This window comes from Acanthochromis polyacanthus, chromosome 18, assembly GCF_021347895.1.
Source record: "Acanthochromis polyacanthus isolate Apoly-LR-REF ecotype Palm Island chromosome 18, KAUST_Apoly_ChrSc, whole genome shotgun sequence".
In the NCBI taxonomy this organism is placed as follows: Eukaryota; Metazoa; Chordata; class Actinopteri; family Pomacentridae; genus Acanthochromis; species Acanthochromis polyacanthus.
This window is the reverse complement of record NC_067130.1, coordinates 27,981,033-28,005,547: the sequence shown is the minus strand read 5'-3', so window position 1 is coordinate 28,005,547 and position 24,515 is coordinate 27,981,033. Positions and strand designations below refer to the sequence as shown.

Sequence of the window (24,515 nt, the reverse complement as noted above, 5' to 3'; positions counted from 1 at the left end):
ATCACTCCTGTGTTCTAATGCTACGTTGTGTTAGCTAATGTTGAAAGGCTAATTGATGATTAGAAAACCTTTGTGCATTTATGTTAGCACATGAATGAAAGTGTGATTTTTCATGGAAAACATGAAATTGTCAGGGTGACCCCAAACTTTTGAATGGTAGTGTATGTATACATATGTATAAATTAGTTCCATTCTTCATTTTATCCTCTGTGTTCTTGCCTGCTTTGTAAAGCATCTTTAAGTATCTGGAAAGGTAATATATGTATATTGTATCATTACTATTATTCTATTATATCATTATTATATATTATCTTTAGATATTATTTGTAGGAAATTTTGAACTGGTTTACAATATTTTTGCATTACAACATTATCTTTTTATTTTGTCATGTCTAACTTTTTAAAACATTTTTTTCTTGGCACTATTGATCTTCCATATCGATCCTCAATACTAATATATATATAATATGTATGTATAATTTGCGCGTGCGCCGTTCGCATGTGGGTCACGCGAAACCGCATAACACACAGTTCATCCTTCCACCAACACGGAGCCGCAACTACACTCTTAGCTCAGCGCCGCAGCTGACAGTTGGCCGGGATACGCGTGAAAACACAACTTCGGCGTTTTCGAATGTGATTCGAGAAACTTTCTCTTGTTTTTTCGGTTTTATCAAAGTTGTCGTTCCGCCGCGCAAGGAGCTAACTTATGGGATTAGTTTGCACGCAGTCTGACAGCGGAGGCGGACTGCGGTGGGATGGGCTGTGAGGTGTTCAAGATGGCGGCGCCCTGTGGAGTGCAGCTACTCTAACAGGTAAACAGCTCCGATTATTCACGTGTAATGTCCTTTTCTGACACCGAACCTTTACCGGCATGTCATGTTGTACTGAACCCGACTTGTTCAGCTCGCTTCCCCGCTTACTGGAGGCGGCAGACAGGCGGAATTAATTCCCCACCGAGTGTGGGTCGCTGCTCCCAGCTAACGTTAGCTCTCGACGGTGGGACTGACTTGTTTTTGGGAAGACCTGCTAATGGATTTAGTAGACGGTCGGTGCTTTGAACGCTTCCCGGCGGTTTCAGCTGAGTGTGTCCGTGGTACTGATCGCGGTTCCCAGTTTGCCACAGAACAGATGCTTACATATTTTTTATAATCGGATAAAGTAAACCCAACCCTGCCCATTGTTCTCTGCGAGTTGTTTACGACAGGCAGCAGCCAGTGGTCAGTCCACATACAGCAGCAGCCTGTCCGGGCTCTGCACTGCTCCCTTTATGCATATCACCTCACTGGATCATTGTGACCTCTATGCATTTTACTTAACACCTCATTATGCATTTCAGTGAACGGTCTTCCTGCAGCTTTTATCTGTGATCTGCAATTAACCATTACCTCCTGTCATATCAATCATTAATACTCTGTAGTCAGCATGCGTTCACTGGCCTGTCATCCCCCAGCCTCCCCTGCCAACAGGAAGACGAATTGGGTCACAAGTGTCGCAGTTTGACCTCCTCGACCTCCCAGTCACACTGTCACCGTGTCTCATGTCTGTCTGTCACTTCGCCTAATCTGTGAAAAAGGCTATGATCCGGGAGCAGGCCTGTAGCCAGGATTGTTCAAATGCCACCGTAACACAGCACCTGACCAGACACCTAAAAGGCAGATATGAATGTTAGACTTTTGTATGATGTAAATGTTTTATATATTCGGCTAAAATTGGAGCTTCAAAACCAGCTTGAAATTTGTATCCGCTAAGGCTGAAACTGTGTATTCTTGATTAATCAATTAGTTGTTTGGTCTCTATAATAGAAGAAAACATCAATAACTCCCACCGTTTGACTAGACACCTAAATGGTATCTAAAATATTACATATATTATAATTTATTTGTAATTTCATAGCCAGTTTCAAAGCTGTCTCCACTCCAGCTGCACCTACTGATTATTTTCATTGTTCATTAACACACCAACAGTTTCTGGCCTCATCAGTTAGTTGTTAGGTCTCTAAAATTTAAGAAATATGTCAATTAGTGTTTCCCAAATTAATGTATATTTCCATTCTTGATTGCTTTCCTGATTAATCAATTAGTTGTTTGGTCTCTATAATTGAGGAAAATGTCAATAACACCTACCGCTTGACCAGACACCTTAACAGTATCTAAAATATTGCACATATTTTTGTGTTTGATGTATTCAGATATATTTGTAATTTCAAAGCTGTCTCCACTCCAGCTGCATCTACTGAATATTTTCATTGTTTTTTAATACGTCGATCACTTTCTGGACTCATCAATTAATTGTTTGGTCTCAAAAATGCTAGAAAATTGAGAAACATGGCAATTAGTGTTTCCCCCAGATGCCTTGTTTTGTCCACAACCCGAAGAAATTCAGTTTACTGTGACGAGATGAGCAAAGGAAACTGGAAATATTCGAATTCAAGAAGCTGGAATCCAAGAAGTTTGACTTTTTGTTGTAAAAAAAAAAAAAAGAACAGTAGTTCATCTAATCTGTTAACAAAACACAAAACAACCTCTAGACACAAGCAGCCTTGCAAGAGTTCAGCCCCGATAAAACACAAGACGGATAACTTCTGATGTAAATGGGTCCTGCGGTGGTAAAGCAGCTGAACCAGCCTGTCAGGGTGAGCGAAGATCTGCTGGATTTCCAGGGATTTTCATCTGGTTTCAGATTAATTCAGGGAATTTTACCACAAGTTCCCAGGGCCCAACGTCTTCATACTGCCTGTTTTGTTTTCTAGCAGTGGGAAGTTTAAGAGTGATCTCCGGTCAGGCTCAGGAGTTTCTTTTTCTAGCGCTTGTAGGGTCTTTTTTCCTCAGCTTTCATCAGCTGTGCAGCAAAAAATAAATGGAACAGAGAATGCCGCCTCTCAGTAATATTTCTCATTCTTTGTTCCTATAATTTATGTTTACATGTAGTTGACTTTTCATGCATTTTGAATGAACAAATTATGTACTCATTTTTATAAAGCTAGTTTAAGGGTAATTATGAAGTTATTTATCTCTATAAGCCAGAATCAGATGTAACTGCAGAATTGATAATCATGTTAAGCTTTTATTAAGCAGAATGCAAAAGCCACTTGTGTTCCAGTTTAACGGTGGCAAATAAAATAGAGCTGCATCAATCAGTTGACTAATCAGTTGAAGCCAGATATAATTAACTGGCATATACTGTAAGCTGACCTTTTTAAAGAAAGCAGTTTATGGTCCCAGTTTCTGATATGTGAGGATTTGCTGCTTCTGCTCATTTTTATCTTATAATAAATTAAACATCTTGGCATTTTATACTGTGGATCAGCCAAAACAATAAACCTAAAAATGTCTTCTTGCACTCTAGATAGATATTTTGCACAGTTTTCTGGTGTTTTATATAGAGAAATACTAAGCAAATTAACCAGTAATGGGGAGAAAAAAATCATGAAAACTTTTTAGTTCCAACTGTTAGTTAAACTAAAGAAGAGATTTTTAGATTGCTACCGGGTTTTCAAGTAGTTTGAGAGGCATTATTTCTTTATCTCCAGACATTTAGAGTCATCAGTAATGGAAATAATGTTATCTGTGTTAATCCAGTAAACCTCTGCAACAAGCCTCTGTCGGCTCACTCAGCTGGGCGGTTAGGTTGACAAAAATCGTTTATTCAGATGGATCCAAACAGGCTGTTTGTTTCTTTCATCACGACGCTTTTAAATATTCAGGCAGGAGAGTAGAAGGCTGCTGGTAACACACAGCCAAATGTAATTTCCAGTGTTTGCAGGGAAGCGCTCGGGCCGCATAAAGATTCTTTGTGTGCTCCTGAGCGTTCCCATACTGCCCGAGATCACGCTGAGGGTAGCTCATGTTTGCTCCACTGACCTGCTCCTGCAAGATGTTTTTATCCGCTTTCCACACCCCGACTCCCAACCCCGTGACTCAGCAGTTAATTGATAACAGGAAGACAATTGTGCTGTGACGACTTCTGTGAATCAACATCTGCAAACGTTATGTTGCTACGAATGACGATGACCTGGACAGGCTGATATTGTGTCTTCACAGAGATCGGTGTTTTTGTGTGACATGTGACTGCCGAGGAAATACTTCTAGATCAGGAGTGTCAAAATCATTTTAGTTCAGGGGCCACATTCAGCCCAGTTTGATCTCAAGTGGGCCAGACCAGTTAAATCACAGCTTAATAACCTATAAATAAATCCAATTTTTATCTTTGTTTTAGTGCAAAAGTGTTCACCTTTAAGGAATTACCTTTTTACAAAACATTATGAACAACCTGAAATTTCTTTAAAAAAATACATTCAATTTCAGCAATATTATCTCAGTTTATCATTTACCCATTACAACCTACAGATCACAGTTGATATATATATATATATATATATATATATATAGGTATCTAAAACTCAATGATATAGTATTTTATTTCTTTATGATCAAAACAACAAGAGTCAGACAAAAAGGGCAAAAAAACCCCAACAAAACAGGACAAAGTATTAGAAAAATGAGACACAAAATTGCAAAAGTGAGATGACAAATGACAAAAGCGAGAGACAAAACAGAAAAATAATAGACAACCCAAGTGAGACAAAAAAACCATAATAAAACAACTAAAATGATGCTCAAAACAACAAATAAAGCAAAACACAAAGAGACAAAAAAAACACAAGTGAGACAGAAAGGAAACACAAAACGATAAATCATGAAACAAGCATCGAAAGTCAAACAAAAACAAGACAAAATATTCCAAAAGTTAGACACAAAATGACAACGGGACAGTGAATAATCTGGTATTTTACTTTGTGATCACAACAACTTGTTAAGGTCTAGAAATTATTTTAAATTTATAGTTTTAAAAATGTACAATTTGCAGTTAATGTCTTTGTAATTTTTAGTGGACCTGCGGGCCGGATTGGACCCTCTGGTGGGCCGGTTTTGGCCTGCGGGCCGCATGTTTGACACCCCTTGCTCTAGATTATGATGAATTTCTTCTTACACCAAATTAGCTGCTGTTATCTTGGTTGTAGCGGCATGTGACTCACTCATGTAACAGTTTGTACTCTAAACTAATTAAAAACAACCGCTTATGGTCACATTTGGAGTCTGATCTTCTACTGTGTTGTGGTCAAAGTGTTGCAATGAGATCTTCAGAGCTGATGAGATCTGTGCAGCTGATTCATTACTCCTGTTATGGAATAAGCTGCTGGGTGCAGACACCCTGACGATAATGACCTGCCTATCAGGATTATTTATGCCTGTTTTTCAGATGCAGATTTGCTCGGGCTCCCTTGGCCTCCTCTACTTTGAATGACTGACTCAGCGTCTAGCCTAAACGTATCACAAACAAGCTAATAACCAGAAATGATAAACACATTAGGTGTGGTTGTGTTTTATTTAAAAGCACACTTCTGCTTCGGTGTAATGAATATCAGAATCGAGCGCTTGAAAGAAGCTTTTTCATTGGATAGGATTGGAATGGATTCTGCTCAGATAGGGTGCAGGTCATGCATCACACTGCTTAATCTGTTCCAAGTCTGTTCTCTGAACTTGTCTTTATTTGTTCCACAGTGTGTTTGTGGCAGTTTAATGTGCGGCTCAGCTGTAATAATCTGAATAAACTGAACACTGCAGCTAGAATGGAGACGCTGTGTTGCGGGTTTGCTCTGACAGTTGTTGAATTAGTACTTCTATAAGAAACGACCTCATTCTCTTATTTAAAAAGCTAAATATACAGACCATTTTTAAATTTTGCCATTTCTTTGGAGTAAAAGCCCGGGTGTAAGTAATACCATTGATTGGCTCATTGTGAAACTGTCGTTGCTTATTATTAGCAGCACCTGGTCGTTTCTGACTACAAGTCAAAATGTGTGCTTTGAAAAAGGTCTGTAGTCATTAAAAATGAACTTAAAAAGGTTTAACTTTACTATTGGCGCTGATAATATCACAGACTCTTATAAAACATTTTGTTGCTATGAGCTGTCAGTCTTTGTTAGTGAATAGAGTTCCTCTTTGTTTAGTCTGTGTGGTTACGTAGTTTGATTTACTGTCCTGTTGGTAAATCTGCTTGTGTCTGTGGCAGCTGATTGTTAAATTTAACCACAACAGAAAAGGCATTATAATTACAGACATTTAAGGGTTCCATGTGATGAAAAAAAACAGTTTTTGATGTTGTGTGTCTTTTAAAATAAGGAGTTGCAAAGTAAAAGCTGTGAAAACATAAAGCTTCCTGCTACTGCCGTCCTGCTGACCCTCCCTCAACTCTAAGCCAGTGTCAATTTTATTCAGTTTCTGCATAAAAGCCGTCATAACCAGCTATAAAATGTCACCGTCCTGTACCTTTACAGCTGCCTGCTTCTAGGTGAACCATTCAGAATGAGCAGTATTTACTTTCCAGAGCTGTTTGTGCTAACTCTAAGCATGTTTTTTTACTTGCATCAGACATTTTAAAGCAGACATTTTACCTCATTGCACTTTTTTAATACTTGTTTTTATAAAGCTGTTTATTGTTGTCTGCTATACTGTGGTTTTTTTTTTTTTTAAAGCGCCAACAAAATTTCGTCATAGAAATGCAATGAGAATAAATATCCTTGAATCCCTGAACTCTAAAAAGTTGAAACGCCAAAAATTCTGCTATTATCTGCAGCTTAAAAGTCTTCATGCACTCCCAACATCTGAGGAACTAAAGATTATTTATTTTTTTGACGGTAATGCTGAAACATAATCAGAAAATCCTTACTGTTAGCTTGTTGTGCAGCTAATGAGGCTAACATTGTGATTAGGTTTGATCGTATGCTCACAGGTCAGAATTCTGTGGAAATTGTGAAGTTGAAAAGCATTCAGAGATGGTAGAAACTTTAAAACCAATAGACAAGCACTGGGTGTGTTTTCATGTTGCCTGTTGTGCCTCAGTGTAACCTAAACTCACTGAACTCACTCTCTGTGCTCACATATACCACATTTGAATCCAGCTGAATTCCCAAAGAAGTTGCATGTTTTACTGTTTTTGTTGTCAGAGAACAGAATAAGTTTAAAATGGAGACTAAAACAGAACCTACTGATACATGTTAGCTACCAGTCACCTCAGAGCTTCTGCACTGCTAAAATGTTCATTTTATACAAATTCAACTTGTACATGAGTTACAAATAACTGCTGTGTTGTGAATTTTGCAATATTTCTACCTAAAATGATGACTCAGAAGTTGGATGTGTGTTTGCCTTACACTTACTCACCTCTGTGTCACCTGCCGGGCTGTAAGTCATAAACACAGAGAGTGTCTTCTTCCTGAAGTGGGCGGGGACAGCAGCAATAACAACTCATGTGTACTTTAAAACAGGATGTGACTAGAGAATCACTCTCCCTTTTCTTACCATTCAGACTCACAAAACAGCAGCATATAAGTATTACCTTATAATAATATTTGATAATAACTGTATTTATATAGCACCTTTAAAAGAACAGTCTGCAAAGCTGCTTCACAAAAATAGCAGATTAATTAGGGATAACAGCTTAAAAAGGCCAGAGAAACAGAAGAGGAGAAATAGTTCAAGATTTGAAAATAAATCAGTACAACAAACACCAATAGATGCATATAAACTAATAAAAATCACCAAATATGCCATTAGATAAATAACATCGTTTGTTCTTGGCAGGCACAAACATAGTTGTTTTCACATTTCAGACTAAAGCTCACATTAACTGTAATTATAATTATGAAGTATGTGGAAACATGGAAACAAAGCTATTTAAATGAATCATTTTTGTATTTCCAGGTGTCATTAAACCTACATTAAGTGTTTTTGTTTTTGCAACTTGGTGTAAGCTGTAAACACAATGCTGATAAAGTTGCTGTCTTGCTCTCCTTATATATATTTTTTTTTCATCCTCCACCAACTCCTGGGGGAAATATGTGTTTCCTTGGCTGCTAAATACTCCACTATGTTCACCAGCTAGTTGCTAACTTTTCTGTCTGCTGTTGTGTGCCTTATCTGGGCAGGTGGTGTACAGTGTGTGTTTTTACAGCTTTCTCACAATGTGAGCTTGAGAGATTACATTGCATGTGTTTACGGCAGAAACACTGAGTTTATATGTCTGTTACAGCCATAAATTACGTAGAAATACGGCCACAGTGTGTGTGATACCACTCATAACTTGACCTCACATGAACTCAACACACCTCACACTGATTTAATGACATGTCAGAGCCATTATATAACTGAAAAATGGAGTTTATTTAGTTTTTAGTATTTCAGGGTAGATCATATGAAAGAGCGGTTACCTCATTAAGGACAACATTCCTATTCATTCTGTTTAAAAGAAATGCCTTCAGCACAAACCCTGCTTCCCATTACGTCACGTGAGCACTAATCCTAGACTGGAGCTTCTACTAATTCTGGGAAATGTTTCCGTATTGCTCTCTTGGTGCGATGAAGAGGTGCCTGGAGACTGTATTGGTGGATGGGCCCCAGGAGTCCTCCAGGCAAGCAGGGACGGACACCGTGAGCGCAACGCTGCCTCCACCTCCAGCACTGCCACCACCATGGCCAGGGAGCAGCCCAACGTGGGGGACCTCCTCCCACTCCTGGAGACCTCCGACCTCCACCAGCTAGAAGAGATCAGAGGCCTTATCAACGAGCAGCTCAGCACAGGTAGGGCCGCTTGTTTGGCGCCACAACGGGTTTCCTGAAAACATACCTCTGCTACAGACTCTTGCAAAATCTTCTTTGTGTTTTTCCTAAAGAGCGAGGGTCCATGCTGCTGAACGGGCTGGTCGACTACTTTTTGGAAACCAACTCCGCCCAGGCCATGCATATCCTGTCATCTGTCAGAGAGCCACATGACAAAGTATGAAACGACCCCCGTTCATATATTTTACTCTTCAATATTACTGCATTGCAAATATTTACTAGGTGTGAGACGCCATTTAAAAAAAAATGAAATCTAATTACCTAAATGCTTTGTAATTAATAAATAATTTGAATTAGTAATTATTTTTTGCCAAATAGCAATGTTTGAAACAATAAGTAAAACTTTTCTATTCAACAATGTTTGGTTGATGACTGCATCCATGAATAGATATATACACTACTGTTCAAAAGTTTGGGGTCACCCAGACAATTTCATGTTTTCCCTGTAAACTCACACTTGTATTCATGTTCTAGCATATTTGCACAAAGGTTTTCTAATCATCAATGAGTCTTTCAACACCATTAGCTAACACAATGTAGCATTAGAACACAGGAGTGATGGTTGCTGGAAATGTTCCTCTGTACCCCTATGGAGATATTCCATTAAAAATCAGCCGTTTTCAGCTAGAATAGTCATTTATCACATTAACAATGTTTAGACTGTATTTCTGATTCATTTAATGTTATCTTCATAGAAAAAAATGGTTTTCTTTCAAAAGTAAGGACATTTCTAAGTGACTCCAAACTTTTGGTAGTGTATACTTAAACTGAACTTAAACAAGAAAAGTGTTTGTTTCATTTCTATTTATCTGCATTTTTCATCTGTTACTACATTCACAGATTGCTGCAAACTCAAAGTGCAATTATAACGATTATGTCAAGCATGTTAAGACTTTTTGTGAACTCAAAGACTTTCAATGTTTTGAAAAGTAGTCTATTGTGGGATGGCTACAACGCTTGCTTGTACCAGGACAGTCGTAGCTAACGTTAGCTCTGGTGCTAACAGCAACGTGTTTTGCATTGAGGTGATCAGAAAACTCTTTGTTGCACAATTTGCACACAACCACACTTTTATCCAAGCTGCCATCGGGAAGATTTTTAAAAGAAAGCTTTCCGGCCAGCAAGCTCAATGCAGTTTCTTGTGCGCTGACATCAATCAGTGCGTCCTGTGCATCTTCTTCGTGGCTGGAAAACAGACTTTAGGGTCATTACTGTCACCTACTGGGCTGGAGTGTGTGTCAGTGTTACCAGGAAGTGAGGATGGTGTGATTAAATGTGTTATTTTTCTGTTATTAATTAATCGAAATGAACGCGTTGAAGTCTCAGCCCATAATATTTACACTATCGGTCTTTGTCAATGATGAAAAATAAACCCACAGTTAACAAAAATATTTATTTACTGAAATCAAACGCTTTTTTTGGTAACCCTCCAATTTTTATTGCAGTCCGGTCATAACATCATCTGTTAAAGCGTTCTTTGATGTGATGCAGTATTCGTAGTTGAACAAATAACTCCAAATTGAAGCAAACCCTGAAGCAGTGAATCAGCCTCAACCCGTAACATTTCCATCACTGAGCGTCACGGTTGGTTTGAGGTTTTTCCTGAAATGTTGCTTTTGGTTGGCACCAGACATAACCGCTGTTACTGTGACTAAACAGCTTTATCTTTAAAGTCATCTGTCCAGAGCACACTATACCAAGAAGCCAGCTCTTTATCTGTTAACAGGCAGACTGTAGAGTTGCTTTAATGTTCCTTTAGGACAGCAAAAGATGGGTACACTTGGACACTCATGTTACCTGCAGATTCTGTGGAAAATTTCTGTGAAATTTTAGGGTTCTTGACGACTTATTTTTGCATCAAACAGTTTTTTAAAATCTTCACCAAATGGAGAGAATTTTCCTCCCAAATTCAAATAATTGGAGATCTTTTTGAATCCCTTTTCCAGACTCGCAGGAATCCACAACCTTTTTTTTCTTTTGGAGGGCATTAAGAGAGTTCTTTAGATCTTGCCATAAGTTTATTAGCAACGAGATTATTGTGGCCTCAATGTCAGAGGTTTAAACGAGACAAATTTTGTCATTTCCTAAAGAGGTTTTGGTCATTGATGCTTAATTTTGAAAGGCCTGATTGTGATTGAATGGATTTAAATGTGTGATAAATGCATTTATTTTTTCTATGTGACTAAAAGTGACTCCAAAATGTAAATTTAAAGTATTGTCAAAAAAGCACACAACTTTCATGAGATGTGCTTATTTTTGCATATCTCTATATTTATGCATGTCTTTTCATAGATAAAATACACCAATATGTTTACTGTACCTTTATTTTTTTTTTTAAAAAACAACCCCTGCCGCCTTTCCTGAGGACTGATCGTGTCGGACACAAGTCTAAATCCACGCTTCCTCTTTTACAGCACCTTCTAGACAAGATGAACGACTGTATGACCAAACAGGCCTGCCGGCTGCCCACCCTCACTCTGCTCGGCCATGTAATCCGCAAGCAGCCATCCTGGATCCACAAGATTGCTCGATACCCTCTGCTGCTCTCGCTGCTCAAATGCCTAAAGGTAAAGACCCAGACAGGACCAGCGATTTCTCACCCAGCCGCTGTGACTCCTCTGTAAAGATGCATTTCATCATCTTGTTGGGATGTGGCGGCACATCAGTTAACACCCTTTTAGATTTGTTTGGATTTATTTCATGTGTCCTCATCTCTGACAGCTACCTGTGAAGCTTTTTTGTTTTTGTAAAATTAGATATGTTGGAGATGTAGGTTTTACCGAATAGAGATTTAATGCTGCTGGCATTGACAGTGTGCTGTTGTTCCAATTTGACCCAGTATGTTATTGATCAGCTTTGTCAGTCCTCTTCAGTTTGTCTGCTCACATTGGACAGAGGCAGGTTTACAGTGTTATTACTCACATGTGGGCTGATTAAATCCTCCATTAGGTCATATTTATTTACTCTTATTAACAGCTGGGTGGTGAGTTTACTGTTCTGGTCCACGCTGAAATCTGTCTGATGGATTTCCATGAAGTCATTTCTCCCTAATTGTAATAAGTGTGATAATGTCCTCAAATTTTAATCTAGCATCATTAAGTCACAATTCAGTGTGTCCAACGCTTGCTTTTCACCACGTGTACAAATTTTACTCATTTCCATGAACTTCAACCACACTTGGCATGCTAACACGCTAAACTGAGATGGTGAACATGGTAAACTTTAGCTGCTAACATTATCACTGTTAGCATGCCTGTATTAGCATTTAGCTCTAAGCACTGCCATGACTCGTGGTGTGTTTTATTGCTCCATCACGGAAATGGACGAAGATATGTGATGATCGGCGCTGGTTTGTCTGTTTCTGTCTGTTAGAAACTTTTCTAAAAAACAGACTAACGGATTTGGATGAAATTTTCAGGGAACGTCAGAAATGACACAACGACCAAATGATTAGATTTTGGAAGTGATGTGGCTTCTTGTCTAGATCCATGGATTTCTTCAAGACTTCAGTGTCATTGCAAGATAGCGACACGGCGTCACTGTAACTACGACTATACGTGAATGCTACGCCTGCTGACGATCACATGATTGCGATCTGACTACAAATTGATCGCTACGTACCACAAATTGTTTAAAGATTTCATCTGTCATAAATCATGCGAAGACTGAGCGACCTTGGTGGAGTCCTTGTGCTGTCTGAGTGTTTTTCTTCTTGCCCATGCTACTATATTATGTAGTACACCGGAAATAGATTTTGTTTAAATTCATAATATGTGAAATTTAGCATGACAAAAAAATTCCCTGGTGTCAAATTACATCCGTTTAGATATTTCAGTGTGAAAGCCAGCATGTTTTTCTGGCCCACAATCCTCTGTGCAGCAGAAGATTTGTCACATACTTCACATTGTCCTGTGCGAGTATAAACAAGTCAAACGACAGCTCGTTTCGCACCACAGACTGCAACGGCTATACGAGCGACACAGATAAGGCTTGAGGCACGATGTTGTGATGAAGTAGTATCTCCCAGTTGTGAGCAAACTGCACCAAATGGAACATATGCACTTTGTAAAGGCATAACAACCTAAAAGTCAAAATGAAAGTCAGTGATGTCAACTGCAGCCTCTGTAAAGCATCACAGAGCTATTTCTTCTATATAAAGAAACAAAGACTGTAAACAAAATGTGTACAATATAATCTCAGTATTGTTGCCGCCATCCCAAAAAAATCCTCTAAATCCACATTTGGAGGTTTATTTGATCTTGTACAGTAGATTAAATGCTTTTATTTGTTCTTGTAATGTCTCTTTATTAGAATCTTTACAGCTTTTCCCTTGGTTTTGTTGCAGACGGATACGGACGTAGTGGTGCTCATAACCGGAGTGCTGGTGCTGATCACGCTGCTGCCGATGATCCCTCAAGCTGGGAAGCAACACCTGTGGGAGTATTTTGACATCTTTGGCCGCCTGGCATCCTGGAACCTTAAGAATCCAGGTAGGAACTTGGCGTCAAAAATATATCAGTGCATCGTGTGTGTAGGTGTGCTGAAGACGGTACAGAGACATGGAAACTGCATCAGGGGTAGATTAATGATGGGATGATGTGTTTGGCAACGTAGTCACTTATGCATAGGCTTCTATAAGGGTGTTTAGAGTTGCACCAACTAAATACGTACCTGCACTGAGAATTATAATATGGGAGCTTATTGTATCTGCTGTGTAAGTGTTTTTAAGTCTGTTTTTGTCCCATTCAGGCCATGTTTCAGAGGTCTACCTAATCCACCTGCACGCCAGCGTCTACTCACTCTTTCACCGTCTCTATGGCATGTATCCGTGCAACTTCGTGTCCTACCTACGCTCCCATTACAGCATGAAGGAGAACATGGAAACCTTTGAGGAAGTAGTGAAGGTGAAGACAATGCTGCTGCTGTTCTGCTTTGTTGCTCTTTATAAGCACAATGATCACTCACATGAATTTTCTGTCCGACTTTCAGCCGATGCTTGAACATGTTCGTATCCACCCAGAACTGGTGACAGGAACCAAGGACCATGAGCTCGACCCCACCAGGTACGTCTATTTTTATATTTATATCCCAGAGAGAGAAGAGTTTAGTGTTTGCTGAAGCGCGTGGACTAATGGTGTGATGCTTTTCTGTAGGTGGAAAAAGTATGAAATCCATGATATCGTCATCGAATGTGCCAAAGTGTCTCTAGACCCCAAGGAGGCCTCCTGTGAGGAGGGTTACACCACCATGCCTGAGAACTTTTACCCACAAATCCACCTGCGACCACAAGACTGCACTTCCAGCCCCTACGCCGACCTCCACAGCAGCTATGGTCAGAAAACATTTCTTTGAATTAATATTTTAGAGCAAATCTCACCATATGACTCTCATTATATTCTTAAAGCTAATAATGAAGTACTTTTTCTAAAGCTTGTCAACCATGAATCCAATGCAGCTGCAGAAGAACATGTGGTTGCTTCCTATAAAGTGTAAAATAACAGTAAAATGACTAATTGTAATGAAAGCAGACTGGATAGACCTGAAGGCCGCAAAGGCCACTTGGAAGTTTGTGTTAAAGGTTTCCACATTCTGAGGTCGGGAGCTAAAAGGAGCCGACAGAGAAGCTAAAGGACCCCTAAAAACCAGAACATTCAGAAAGCAGAACACCAGTCTGTCCTGTTGTTCATTTTATTAACCATTCAAAAGATATTGATTATCCCCCGCCTCCAGGAAGTGGAAAAGGGGGATATAGGTTTGGCGTCCGTCCGTCCATCCGTCCGTCCGTCCGTCCGTCCGCCCGTCCGCCCGAGATGAAGGGGACCGCTTTTCTCGGAAACTATTACAGCTAGGATTACGAAATTTAGTGTGTAGCTTCACACCATGGACACCTTGATCAAGTTCGAAAATGAGACCTGTGCGATAATATTTAGCAGAGTTATGGCCCTTCATCACTATTTTGGATATAGACTCATAGACATCACATGTGGCGGGGGATATTGATGACCATGTCGTCTTGTTTTTTTTAAATAAAAGCCAAAATCTCGCCATTAATCAGAGCAAGAAACTGTAAAAACTGAAAAAAATCAGAAAATTTTCAACTTTCAGGCAGAACTTGAACGCATCACCTATGATGTCTGATGTCATTAGGAAAATTAACCAAATCTAAAACTAAAATCATGATATTACACCCAAATCACTTATTCTATGTGAACTCACCTAAAATCAAGCGTTTCTTGTAAAAAGTGAAAGTTGTTCCCTCCATCACTGACTCATTCAGAGAAAACAAACTTATTGACTCTGATTTATATGCTAATTATCTATTACTGTATTTAGTGTTTTAATAAAATTGTGCTCTCTGCAAGAAATAAAATATGCAATAGGGGTAATGCTTTTAAACTACCTTAATCATATTTTTTGGCGATCTTTATTGCTGTTTCTTGCACTAGTATTTGTAAAAATGCAAAAACGAAAATCCTCAGCAATGTATTCATCATCATCTAAAATTCACTCCATGCTACAGGCCATTGCAAAATTAATCAGATTAATAAGCACTGAGAGACAAGACAAGAAGCTGTCGCAATATGTTTTCATCAGTCTTCTCTTTCCTTAACGTGATAAACAAAATGCAACAGGAAAACAAAAGCTGTTACTGCACATGCAATGTTACAAATGGAAGTTACAATTTCAAAAGCATCTGTTTGCAGTCATGACTTTTAAACAGGACGGTGTTTGTCGTGTTTACTGTGGCATTAATAAAGTTGAAAATGCCTTTAAGTACAGAAGCCCTGGATGGAGTGTTGGTGTTATTATTGAACTTGGCAGACTGTCATCTTTCCTGCTTGAACTCGCACAACTAGTTAATTTTACATTTGAAGTCTCCAGGACCACCTTTTGATGCATAAAGAGCTGGTTTAAACCGTTAATCATTCATGGAGCAGAAATGGAAAATTAATTCACGTGTTAATCTTTGATGAAAATAATTAATAGGTGACCTTATGCATTTTTTTCTCGTCACCCCGCTGTATTTTTGATATCAAACATTGAATTTTTTAGCTGTTTTAAAGGACAAAAACCAAAACAAAGAGAGAGGCCCAGGTTGTTGGATACATCCACATAGATTGATCAGACTGTTTGTCTTTTTGATAACAGGAAGCTCTTCTTCGACACCGTTCTCGACTCCACGGCAGCCACAACCGCCTCCCCTGTCCTTGCCCCCCTTCTCAGGGACACAGTCCTCCTATCGCAGCCCACAGACCTCCAGACGGCAGGTAAGATCATCCATAATGCCATCAAACGCTGCCAAAACCGTGGCTTGATAATCGGAGAGAGACGCCACAGCACAGTGTCATTAAACTTCTGCTAGCTGTTACATTCAGGGTCATGTTTGTGCTTCCTGTCATATGCAATTTGTTGATTATTTGTCTCAAAAAACCCACAAGTTCATTCTGAAAGATGCACAGACAAAGTGAGTTTCCGGGCCGGCAAGCAGTTGAGTCGAGCTTCAGCACTGCAAAATCTCAAAATCTTACCAAGTCTGTTTGTCATACTTTTAGTCAAAATGTCTCATCCCACTTGATATAAGATAAATTCACTTAACAAGTGACATTTTTTTGGGAAAATTTTTGAACATTTTTTGATGGAAAAATAGAAATGTTGAAAAAGAATTTTCTTCAAGAACATTCAGAAAAAAATCAACCAAAATCCAGCAAGTTTTGCAGGATTTGTTGATTTTATTTTTTTCCTGAATGTTCTTAAAAATATATTAGAAGTTTTACTGATAAATATTTAATCACTTTAGGATTTTTTTGGAAGATTGTAATTCAATTTTTGAAAATATTTGCAATTTCAATTTTTGAAATTTTTATTTCTTGCCAATTTTTTTTTTATTATTTAACTTTTAAGGGAAACTTTTAAGGATTTTTTTCCTGAAAATTTTGCAAATTTTTATAAATTGGAGAATTTTTTGCTGAATTTTTGGATTTATTTCAGACAAGGAAACAATGTTTTTTGGTGCCCGTAAATGAGGACAACAGGAGGATTACGACACCTAAGCTTGACAATCCTGGTAAAATAGAGCTTAAAATAAGTTTTTCCAGCTAATTTTAAGATCTCAATATTCTAAATAGCACATCTTCTTTCAAGAAATCTTACCAAGCCATTTTTCACTTGTTTTATTGGCAGATTTTTTTTGCTTAGTTCAAGGTAAAAGTTCTTTGAAATAAGTTTTTTTTTTTTCTTGTTTTGAGAGGGGCATATTTTCCAGTGAGGAATTGCATCTTGTACCCCCGTCGTCCCCCCGCCACCTCTCTGTAGGCACTACCAAGGGTTGGTTGCCGTGGAGATACCATCTCTCCATTTCTATTATTGGGCCAGCCACATGAGGGAGGGGTCCGGGTGTTTGTCTGCACCCTGGGGTATGTCGGAGGATTTGTCTCTGCATTAGACTCCCACTGACCCAGACAGACGGAAAATCTGGAAAACATGGGAGACGCGCCATTTTGGGACAAACTGCATTTTCCGTTGGCTCAGTTCACCCGAATCCACCTGCTTCACTGCCGCTGCTCAGTAGATTCATACTGGAGTCATAAATTTCACCAAAGTGAATAAATGAATCCTGACAAAGCCACAATTGACCTGAACCAATTTAAATTCATTTTGAACTGCAGTATAATGTTGTTTTCAGACCATTAATCGTAATTTTTGTTACCAAAAAGCAGCATGTGGTTCATGCTTTTACCAAGATAGACAAACTGCCAAACAAGCTGGAGTCTGGCTCTGCGGCTGAATGAGAACTATTTTTCCCCGCTAAAATTGCTCGGCCGATCCAGTCTAACAGAATCAACGAACCCATTCATTCTGATTTGTCTACCTAATAGCAGAACTTCTTTCCAGCTCACTGGAATGTTTTTATGTATCTGTGAGGCTTTTTTTTTGAGGTTTGAAAGTCAAAACATTGTCAGTGAGACTTCAGTGGCTCACCATAAGAATCAAGGAAAGTGTCTTCAACTTGCAGTGTACTTCTTGAATCAGTTCCCCAGAAAGTATCAGCTGCTTGAATAGACATAGTTGCATTGATATCTGCAGTGCTGGCAATATTCAATCTACCTCCATTGTACTAAGGGTGAAGATTCCCATGCAATTACCTCAAAACTTTCACAAGTTGAAAACCTGTGGTGTCTAACCACAGCAGCCAGGAACAAGTTTGTTGTTTTGGAAAATGTGTCACTTCAGCATGAAATATAGCAGGTCAGGTAGCATAGCTTAGCTTCACTTAAAGCCTGAAAGCAGTGGGGAAAAGGTAGCCTAGTTGCTAAACATGTTGCATAATTGGTTGGTTAAATGATAGATATTGTGTTGAGATTCATAGTGGGTTATGAGTGTGCTTTAGACGAGCAGGTAGGCAGGTTTTTGTCAACATTTCCAGAGAATTTAGTTGTCTTTGAAGCTAAGACAACATATAATACTGTTTAAAAGTTTAGGGTAACTTAGAAATGTCCTTATTTATGAAAGAAAAGTGTTTTTTTTCAATGAAGATAACATTAAATGAATCACAAATACAGTCTAGACATTGTTAATGTGGTAAATGACTATTCTAGCTGGAAACAGCTGATTTTTAATGGAATATCCCTCCCCCTATCCACCCCTCTACCCTTCTACTTCTCTACCTCTTTACCTCTTCTGTCCCTCTCAACCCACCAGCCAGCAGGCAGATGGGTTCCCCCACATAAAAAGGTTCTGCTCAAGGTTTTTTTTTTCCCATTAAAAGGGTGTTTTTCTTTCCACTGTCGCCTTAGGGTTTGCTCTGGGGCATATGGGTTCTGTAAAGCGTCTTGAGGCAATTTGACCTGTAATTGGCGCTATATAAATAAAATTGAATTGAATACCTGCATAGGGGTACAGAGGAACATTTCCAGCAACCATCACTCCTGTGTTCTGATGCTACATTGTGTTAGCTAATGGTGTTGAAAGGCTCATTGATGATTAGAAAACCTTTGTGCAGTTATGTTAGCATGTGAATAAAACTGGGAAAATGTCAGGGTGACCCTATACTTTTGAACACTAGTGTATATGACTCCTCGCTACAGTCTAATTCCCAAAATGTCAACCTATGACTTTTAATTCCTGTTTTTGTTCCATGTTGTGATTGTTTTCGTTTCCGTTTGGTTTCCCCACCAGAACTCCACCTGTGAACTCAACTCTTCCTGTGGGGGGAAGGACCCTCTGTGGAGCCCCTCCTCGTTGTGTGGCATGGCCACGCCCCCTTCCTCGAGGGGCATGTCGCCAAACCTCGAGCTCTCCCACAGTGCCTCACACCTTCCCAGCCGCTTCCACTGCACATCAGGTACAAGTTGCGTCACTCGGAAACATGCCAGCGTACAGCACTGTAATGTTTTTATTTACGTCGTACTTGAGCGATTGTTTTGGTCCGAGCAGGAGGAAAAGGAACGCCGGCTTCCAGCACTCCAGCCACCTCTTCCCCACCTCCCACCCTATCAGATGACTTCCCCATAATCTCATTACCAGCCAACACAGTCCAGTCCAGTCCACCGAGAAAGGTATGCTCCCTCCACAACATTATACAGATTAAATATTGTACACATTTTCTCCTCCCAGTCAATTTAAGCTGGGTAGTTTTCTGCTCTGTTGGCAAATAATTTCAATGACAATGAGCTAAAACGCTGCTCAAAAAGACGACTTAATGCACTAATTGGTATATTAATGTCAGTTCATTGTGCTTGCAGCCTATTTTCAGCTCTTTACATTCGTCAGCTTCTCTCCTGCCCTCTGTGCTGACGTATACTCTATTTTAAGACGACTGACTTCCAATTAAGTTGCTCTCTTTTACTTATTTTATTGTTTCTGTTGTCAGATAACAGAACAAGCATCAACAATTGACAAAAATTGTCACTCTGCACTGCTAAATTCTTGATTTTGTAACCACGATATTGTCTGACAAAATGACCATATACATAATCAATAAATATTAGCATTTTCATACAACTGCAGTACAATCTGCGGCACAAATTGCTTTACAGATATTAGAAATAAAATGTGATAAAACAGTACACACTATCCCCCTACCCCTACAAAAACATCTTTCTTTCCTTGATGTGGGTCGATGCGTTTGTGAGTCAATACTGGTGAACATCTTCTATGAAAAATAGTTTTAGCTCATCTTTCTTTTTCTAAATTAGCTGCTAGGTTTGTTTTTTGAGCGAAAAAGTTGCTGAAAGGGTTTGAAATGCTGCTAAATTTAGTTTGTGGATTTTTTTTTTCTGCTTTTATGAAACGTTTTTTTCACTACAACAAAGCTGGAAAAGGTTCAAGGGAAGATTATTCATTACCAGTGCACTTTTTCTGAATTTCCCGGTAGCTGAATTGTTCAGAATGCTTCTAAACAGACACGACATGCAGTTCAATTTATCTTGCTTTTAAACAGAAGGAGGCAAACTGATTTAACAGTGACTCACAGACAAAACGATGCTGTGTAAGATCTGCATGTCTTTAAATTGTACAAGGAATTTCACAAGAAACGGAGAGAGCAGGAGTAAAAGCGCTGGTTTGTTTCCAGACATGAATTCATAATCCAAGTCATGATAAAACTATAAACTGTGGGACTCCTCAGGATCGGCGACAAGGAGAAAGCGGAAAACCTGCGCTGGTGAGGCAGGAACCTGTGAAAGATATGGAGAAGAGTTTGGACGTGGCACCAGGCAGAGGTGAGACATAACTGTGATTTATTTTCATTGATTTCAATTTCGAAGTCTTTGGATGAAATCTAGAATGCACCAATAGGAAAACAACACAACCCTGCTATTGTTCCCGTTGATTAGAACAGACCAAGTGATCAGAGCTGATAGAAAATTCACTTTAAGGGACAAAAGGCATACCTGGACTCAAGTAAACTGGAATAGAATAATCAGTGTTAATCCTAGTTAGGTGCAAACTCAAAATTCACTGTAACGGCTATGTAATCGGTAGGTGTGTGGTGTTTGTTCTTTCGGGACTATTTAGCTTTCGATTTTCCACAGTTGTGATGCATATTTGTCCTCTTCAGATGCAGGAGCTGCAGAGAACATCTCCATGACTCTGACAGAACTGTCGGTTTTTATGAAGAAACAGGAGCTGGAGCTTCAGCTGAGGACAGAAAAAGAGAGGGAGGAGGGTGAGTGTTGAGCTTGTAGGACCAGATTAAGACACGTTAATATCTTCAAGAATATAATCCACCAAAAGAAAAACTAAATGACTCATTAAAATTGTCCTGTGATTCGTTATTTAACAAGCTTGTTGCTCTTGACTGTGTTTTATGGCCGACAAACAAACATGTACGTTAGTGTCGTCATATTTTTTTTAAGCAGACAAATCATACAATTCTCAGTCTGATCTGCTCATCCAGATCATTTACGAGTTGCAGCAAAAATAAACCAACTAGACACACACAGTATAAAACACAACACATGATTTTCCATTAAAAAGGAAAGAAAGTGTGAATAGAAGAAATAAAACTGCACCTTGTCACCCAACAAATTTATTCTCGACCTGAGTCTAAGCTGCAGATTTTTATGTAATATAATTAGATTTTCAGGAACAGAAACATTTCAGTGAAAAACAGATGCCGTAATAATGAAATCTTGGAAATAACAGCATGAAAAGACAGAGCGGGGTGAGCCAGTCGACTATTTTGTTTTAACTGAACCAAGAAGTTTTGAAATGAATCTCATTTTTAATTATGTAAAGTAAACTGCTTCTGCTGTGAAGTTAAATGAATGTGAGCTCATGGGCTTTGGCTAAATATCCAGGATGTTATCACATCCCTGTTTATATCCCTGTGTGTTTAGCTTGAGCTCTGCACTGTTATTGGTTTAAATCCCACTCGAGCCACATGTACTAAAAATAAAAGCACCTACAGTGCTGTGAACCACTTTGAAGAAAATCATCTGCCAAATGGCGCCGGCTCTGCTGCTAAAGCTAGCTGCTTAGACTTAAGTAATAAACAGAAGCCCCGAAAACCTCAGTTTTTCCAGCAGCATTGCCGTCATTTGGTACCCGTTTGTGATTCCAAAAATATTTAAGCAGACACTGACATTCAGAATATACATGCAGGTTTAAGTCCATCCCAATCCTCCATATGTTGTTTCTGCTGCAGCTGCCATCACAGAAGAGCTGCTGAAGATCACCGAGGATAAGCAGGAACCGTTGGGCTTGAGGGGCTTCGACTCGCCTTTTTATCACACCACCGAGACTCTGACTGGCTGTCAGACACAAGTCAAGACCCTCTCCAGCACTCAACCTGGAGGCCTCGTCCGAGACACCCACCACGCCGAATCAACACCAGACAAAGCTGAGAACGCTGCGAATAGCGGCGGCGTTGGCAGCGACAGAGCAGGAGCAGGAGGAGACAGCAGGACTTCAGCCCTCGGCCTGGAGCAGCCCTGGTCTTTCCAGTCGGGCTTCACTCCCATCGACCACCACCTGCACCGAAGCCCCTCCGCCCCGGACGATGAGGTGGGAAAGTTCGGGATGTTCTCTCCGAGCCCCTGCAGCAAGACGCCGGCGCCGGTGCCATATGAGTCGTTCTTCGATCTGGCCCTGCCGAGGGCGGCGTCGCTGTTTGTGGGCCAGAAGACGTCGGAGGCGGTGCACAAGGCGACATTGGAGAGGCTGTCGCAGCGGGAGGAGGGTCTGGAGGACGGGGAGGAGGAGGGCGTAGTGTCTGCTTCACCACTGGAGGTGCTGGATCGCCTTGTTCAGCAGGGGAGTGACGCCCACGATAAAGTTCTCAAGAGGTGAGGGCCTTTGACTTTGACTGCTGTTTTCTGGCTTTTATTTCTACCTCTGCCAGTTTTCATGATGCGGAGATGCTGTACTTTTTGCACTTCAGGTTTATTTTTTTCCATTTTTAACTGCAGTGATTGTGCATTGAGCTCCACACGCTGCCAAAACTTGGGTGACCTACGCTTCATACTGTGCCTGAACGCACCCTGTGTAGACACACATGGACGCTGCTGCTGTTGATCTCACAGATTTGGTTTGAAATATACCAAATCTGAGTTGTCTTACAAAATTTGACAGCATTTCATTTGCAGTTTGCACCAGTGGAGCATAGTGAGTCTCAAACGCTCTGATCATGAGTTGACGCTGTAGATCAGGAGTGTCAAACTCATTTTAATTCAGTGGCCACATTCAGCCCAATTTGATCTCCAGTGACCAGTGAAATCACAGCATACTAACCAATAAATAACCACAGTTTAAGATTTTTCCCTTTGTTTTAGTGCAAAAAAGTCCATTCTGAAAATGTTCACATTTAATGAACAATTTTTTAAAGGTAAGATAATAAAGCTTTTTATTGTCCTTCTACACAGGCTACAATGACATTTCTGGCTTTTAAACGTACAAGATAAATAAGTTAAGAAAATAAAATAAGAGTAAAAAATAACTACATGGTGAAGTAAGTAGAAATTTTTCCACAAAAATGTACAAAAAATGTGCAAGTGGTAGCATATAACAGAAGAACAGAGTATTACAAAAATGATACAACATACAGATAGCACAAAAATTATTTTTATTAAGTTCAGTTTCAACAATATTATGCCTCAGTTTACCATTTGCACCTTACAAATTACAAATCAGTGTTTCTACAAAAGCACAAAACATGCAGTCGCAGGTATCTGGAACTGAACTTTATGAGCAAAACAACTTGTCAAAATTTGCATTTAATGTCTTCTCTGTAATTTTTATATTTTGCGAAGTCGTCCCGTGCGCCGGTTTTGGCCCGCGAGCCACGTGTTTGACACCACTGCTGTAGGTGCTCATAAGGTTTTAGATATTTCAGAATCAGCTTTAATTTACAAGTATGTACACAGCATGCAAGGAATTTGGTTTTGGCTTTTGGTGGCACACGAGGAAAAAGGAAAAAGAATTTAAAATAACCATAGAAAGAAGAAGAGAAAAAATAGTAGTAATCCAAATAAAAAAAGAAGAAAATATACACAGATATTTACTCATCTAGAACAAAATATATTAACACAGTAGTGCAAAATGACCATTGGTAGAATGATAATACAGTGCAAAAAGCAGAGAAAAAAATAATGTACATATAAATTGGTCTATTGTACAGGTGTGGAGGAATGGCTCAGCTCTTTGTGGGGAAGAGGCTGTTTTGATGGAGATGAACAATTTCAGTTTTCCGTATGTGAAGTAAAACTTTGGGTGATTTTGTAGCTTTAGGTCAGGGGTGTCAAAGTCGTTATAGTCCAGCAGCCACATTCAGCCCAGTTTGATCTCAAGTAACCAGTAAAATTTAACGTAGTAACCAGTAAATAACACCAACTCCCAATTTGTCCCTTTGTTTTAGTGCAAAAAAGTACATTCTGAAGCTGTTCACATTTAATGAAGTATCTTTTTACAGAACATTATGAACAACCCGAAACTTCTTAAGACAAATAAGTGAAATTTTAGCAGTGTTATGCCTCAGTCCAGCATTTAGACATTACAACTTATAGATCACAGTTTATCTACAAAGACACAAAACATTTAGTCGCAGGTGTCTGGTAATGAACAATATGGTATTTTACAAGATCTAGTTTTTTTTTCTACATCTGTGTAGCAATCATGACACCACACACAACACTAAAGTGGGAACTTTGAAAGAAAAGGTTAAGTTATCTCCCTGTCTTATAAATGTATAAAATGTATACATAAAAATGCACCAATGCACAATTTTCACCTCCGTAATTTTTACACTTTACAAAGTCGTCCCACGGGCCGGATTGAAGTCTCTGACGGGCCAGTTTTGGCCTGCCACCCTAATGTTTGACACCCCTGCTTCAGAGG

General features: G+C 39.4%; 1 protein-coding gene across 2 annotated transcripts in view; it reads left to right on the top strand.

Annotated features, from left to right (window-relative positions):
* Positions 1 to 554: 554 nt before the first annotated feature.
* Positions 555 to 24,515, top strand: part of tsc1b (TSC complex subunit 1b) — a 46,360-nt gene continuing 22,399 nt past the window's right edge. Inside the window, exons 1-14 of one of the 2 annotated variants that reach the window (XM_051938511.1) lie at positions 555 to 815; positions 8,427 to 8,642; positions 8,735 to 8,838; positions 11,096 to 11,248; positions 13,027 to 13,171; positions 13,431 to 13,585; positions 13,671 to 13,744; positions 13,835 to 14,013; positions 15,831 to 15,949; positions 18,858 to 19,023; positions 19,116 to 19,237; positions 20,308 to 20,401; positions 20,740 to 20,847; positions 21,829 to 22,468. In XM_051938511.1, the coding sequence (XP_051794471.1) occupies positions 8,534 to 8,642; positions 8,735 to 8,838; positions 11,096 to 11,248; positions 13,027 to 13,171; positions 13,431 to 13,585; positions 13,671 to 13,744; positions 13,835 to 14,013; positions 15,831 to 15,949; positions 18,858 to 19,023; positions 19,116 to 19,237; positions 20,308 to 20,401; positions 20,740 to 20,847; positions 21,829 to 22,468 (2,168 nt within the window). In that variant the 5' untranslated portion in view covers positions 555 to 815; positions 8,427 to 8,533. The remainder of the gene's footprint in view (positions 816 to 8,426; positions 8,643 to 8,734; positions 8,839 to 11,095; positions 11,249 to 13,026; positions 13,172 to 13,430; positions 13,586 to 13,670; positions 13,745 to 13,834; positions 14,014 to 15,830; positions 15,950 to 18,857; positions 19,024 to 19,115; positions 19,238 to 20,307; positions 20,402 to 20,739; positions 20,848 to 21,828; positions 22,469 to 24,515) is intronic. The other variant, XM_051938510.1, reaches the window with a different exon arrangement.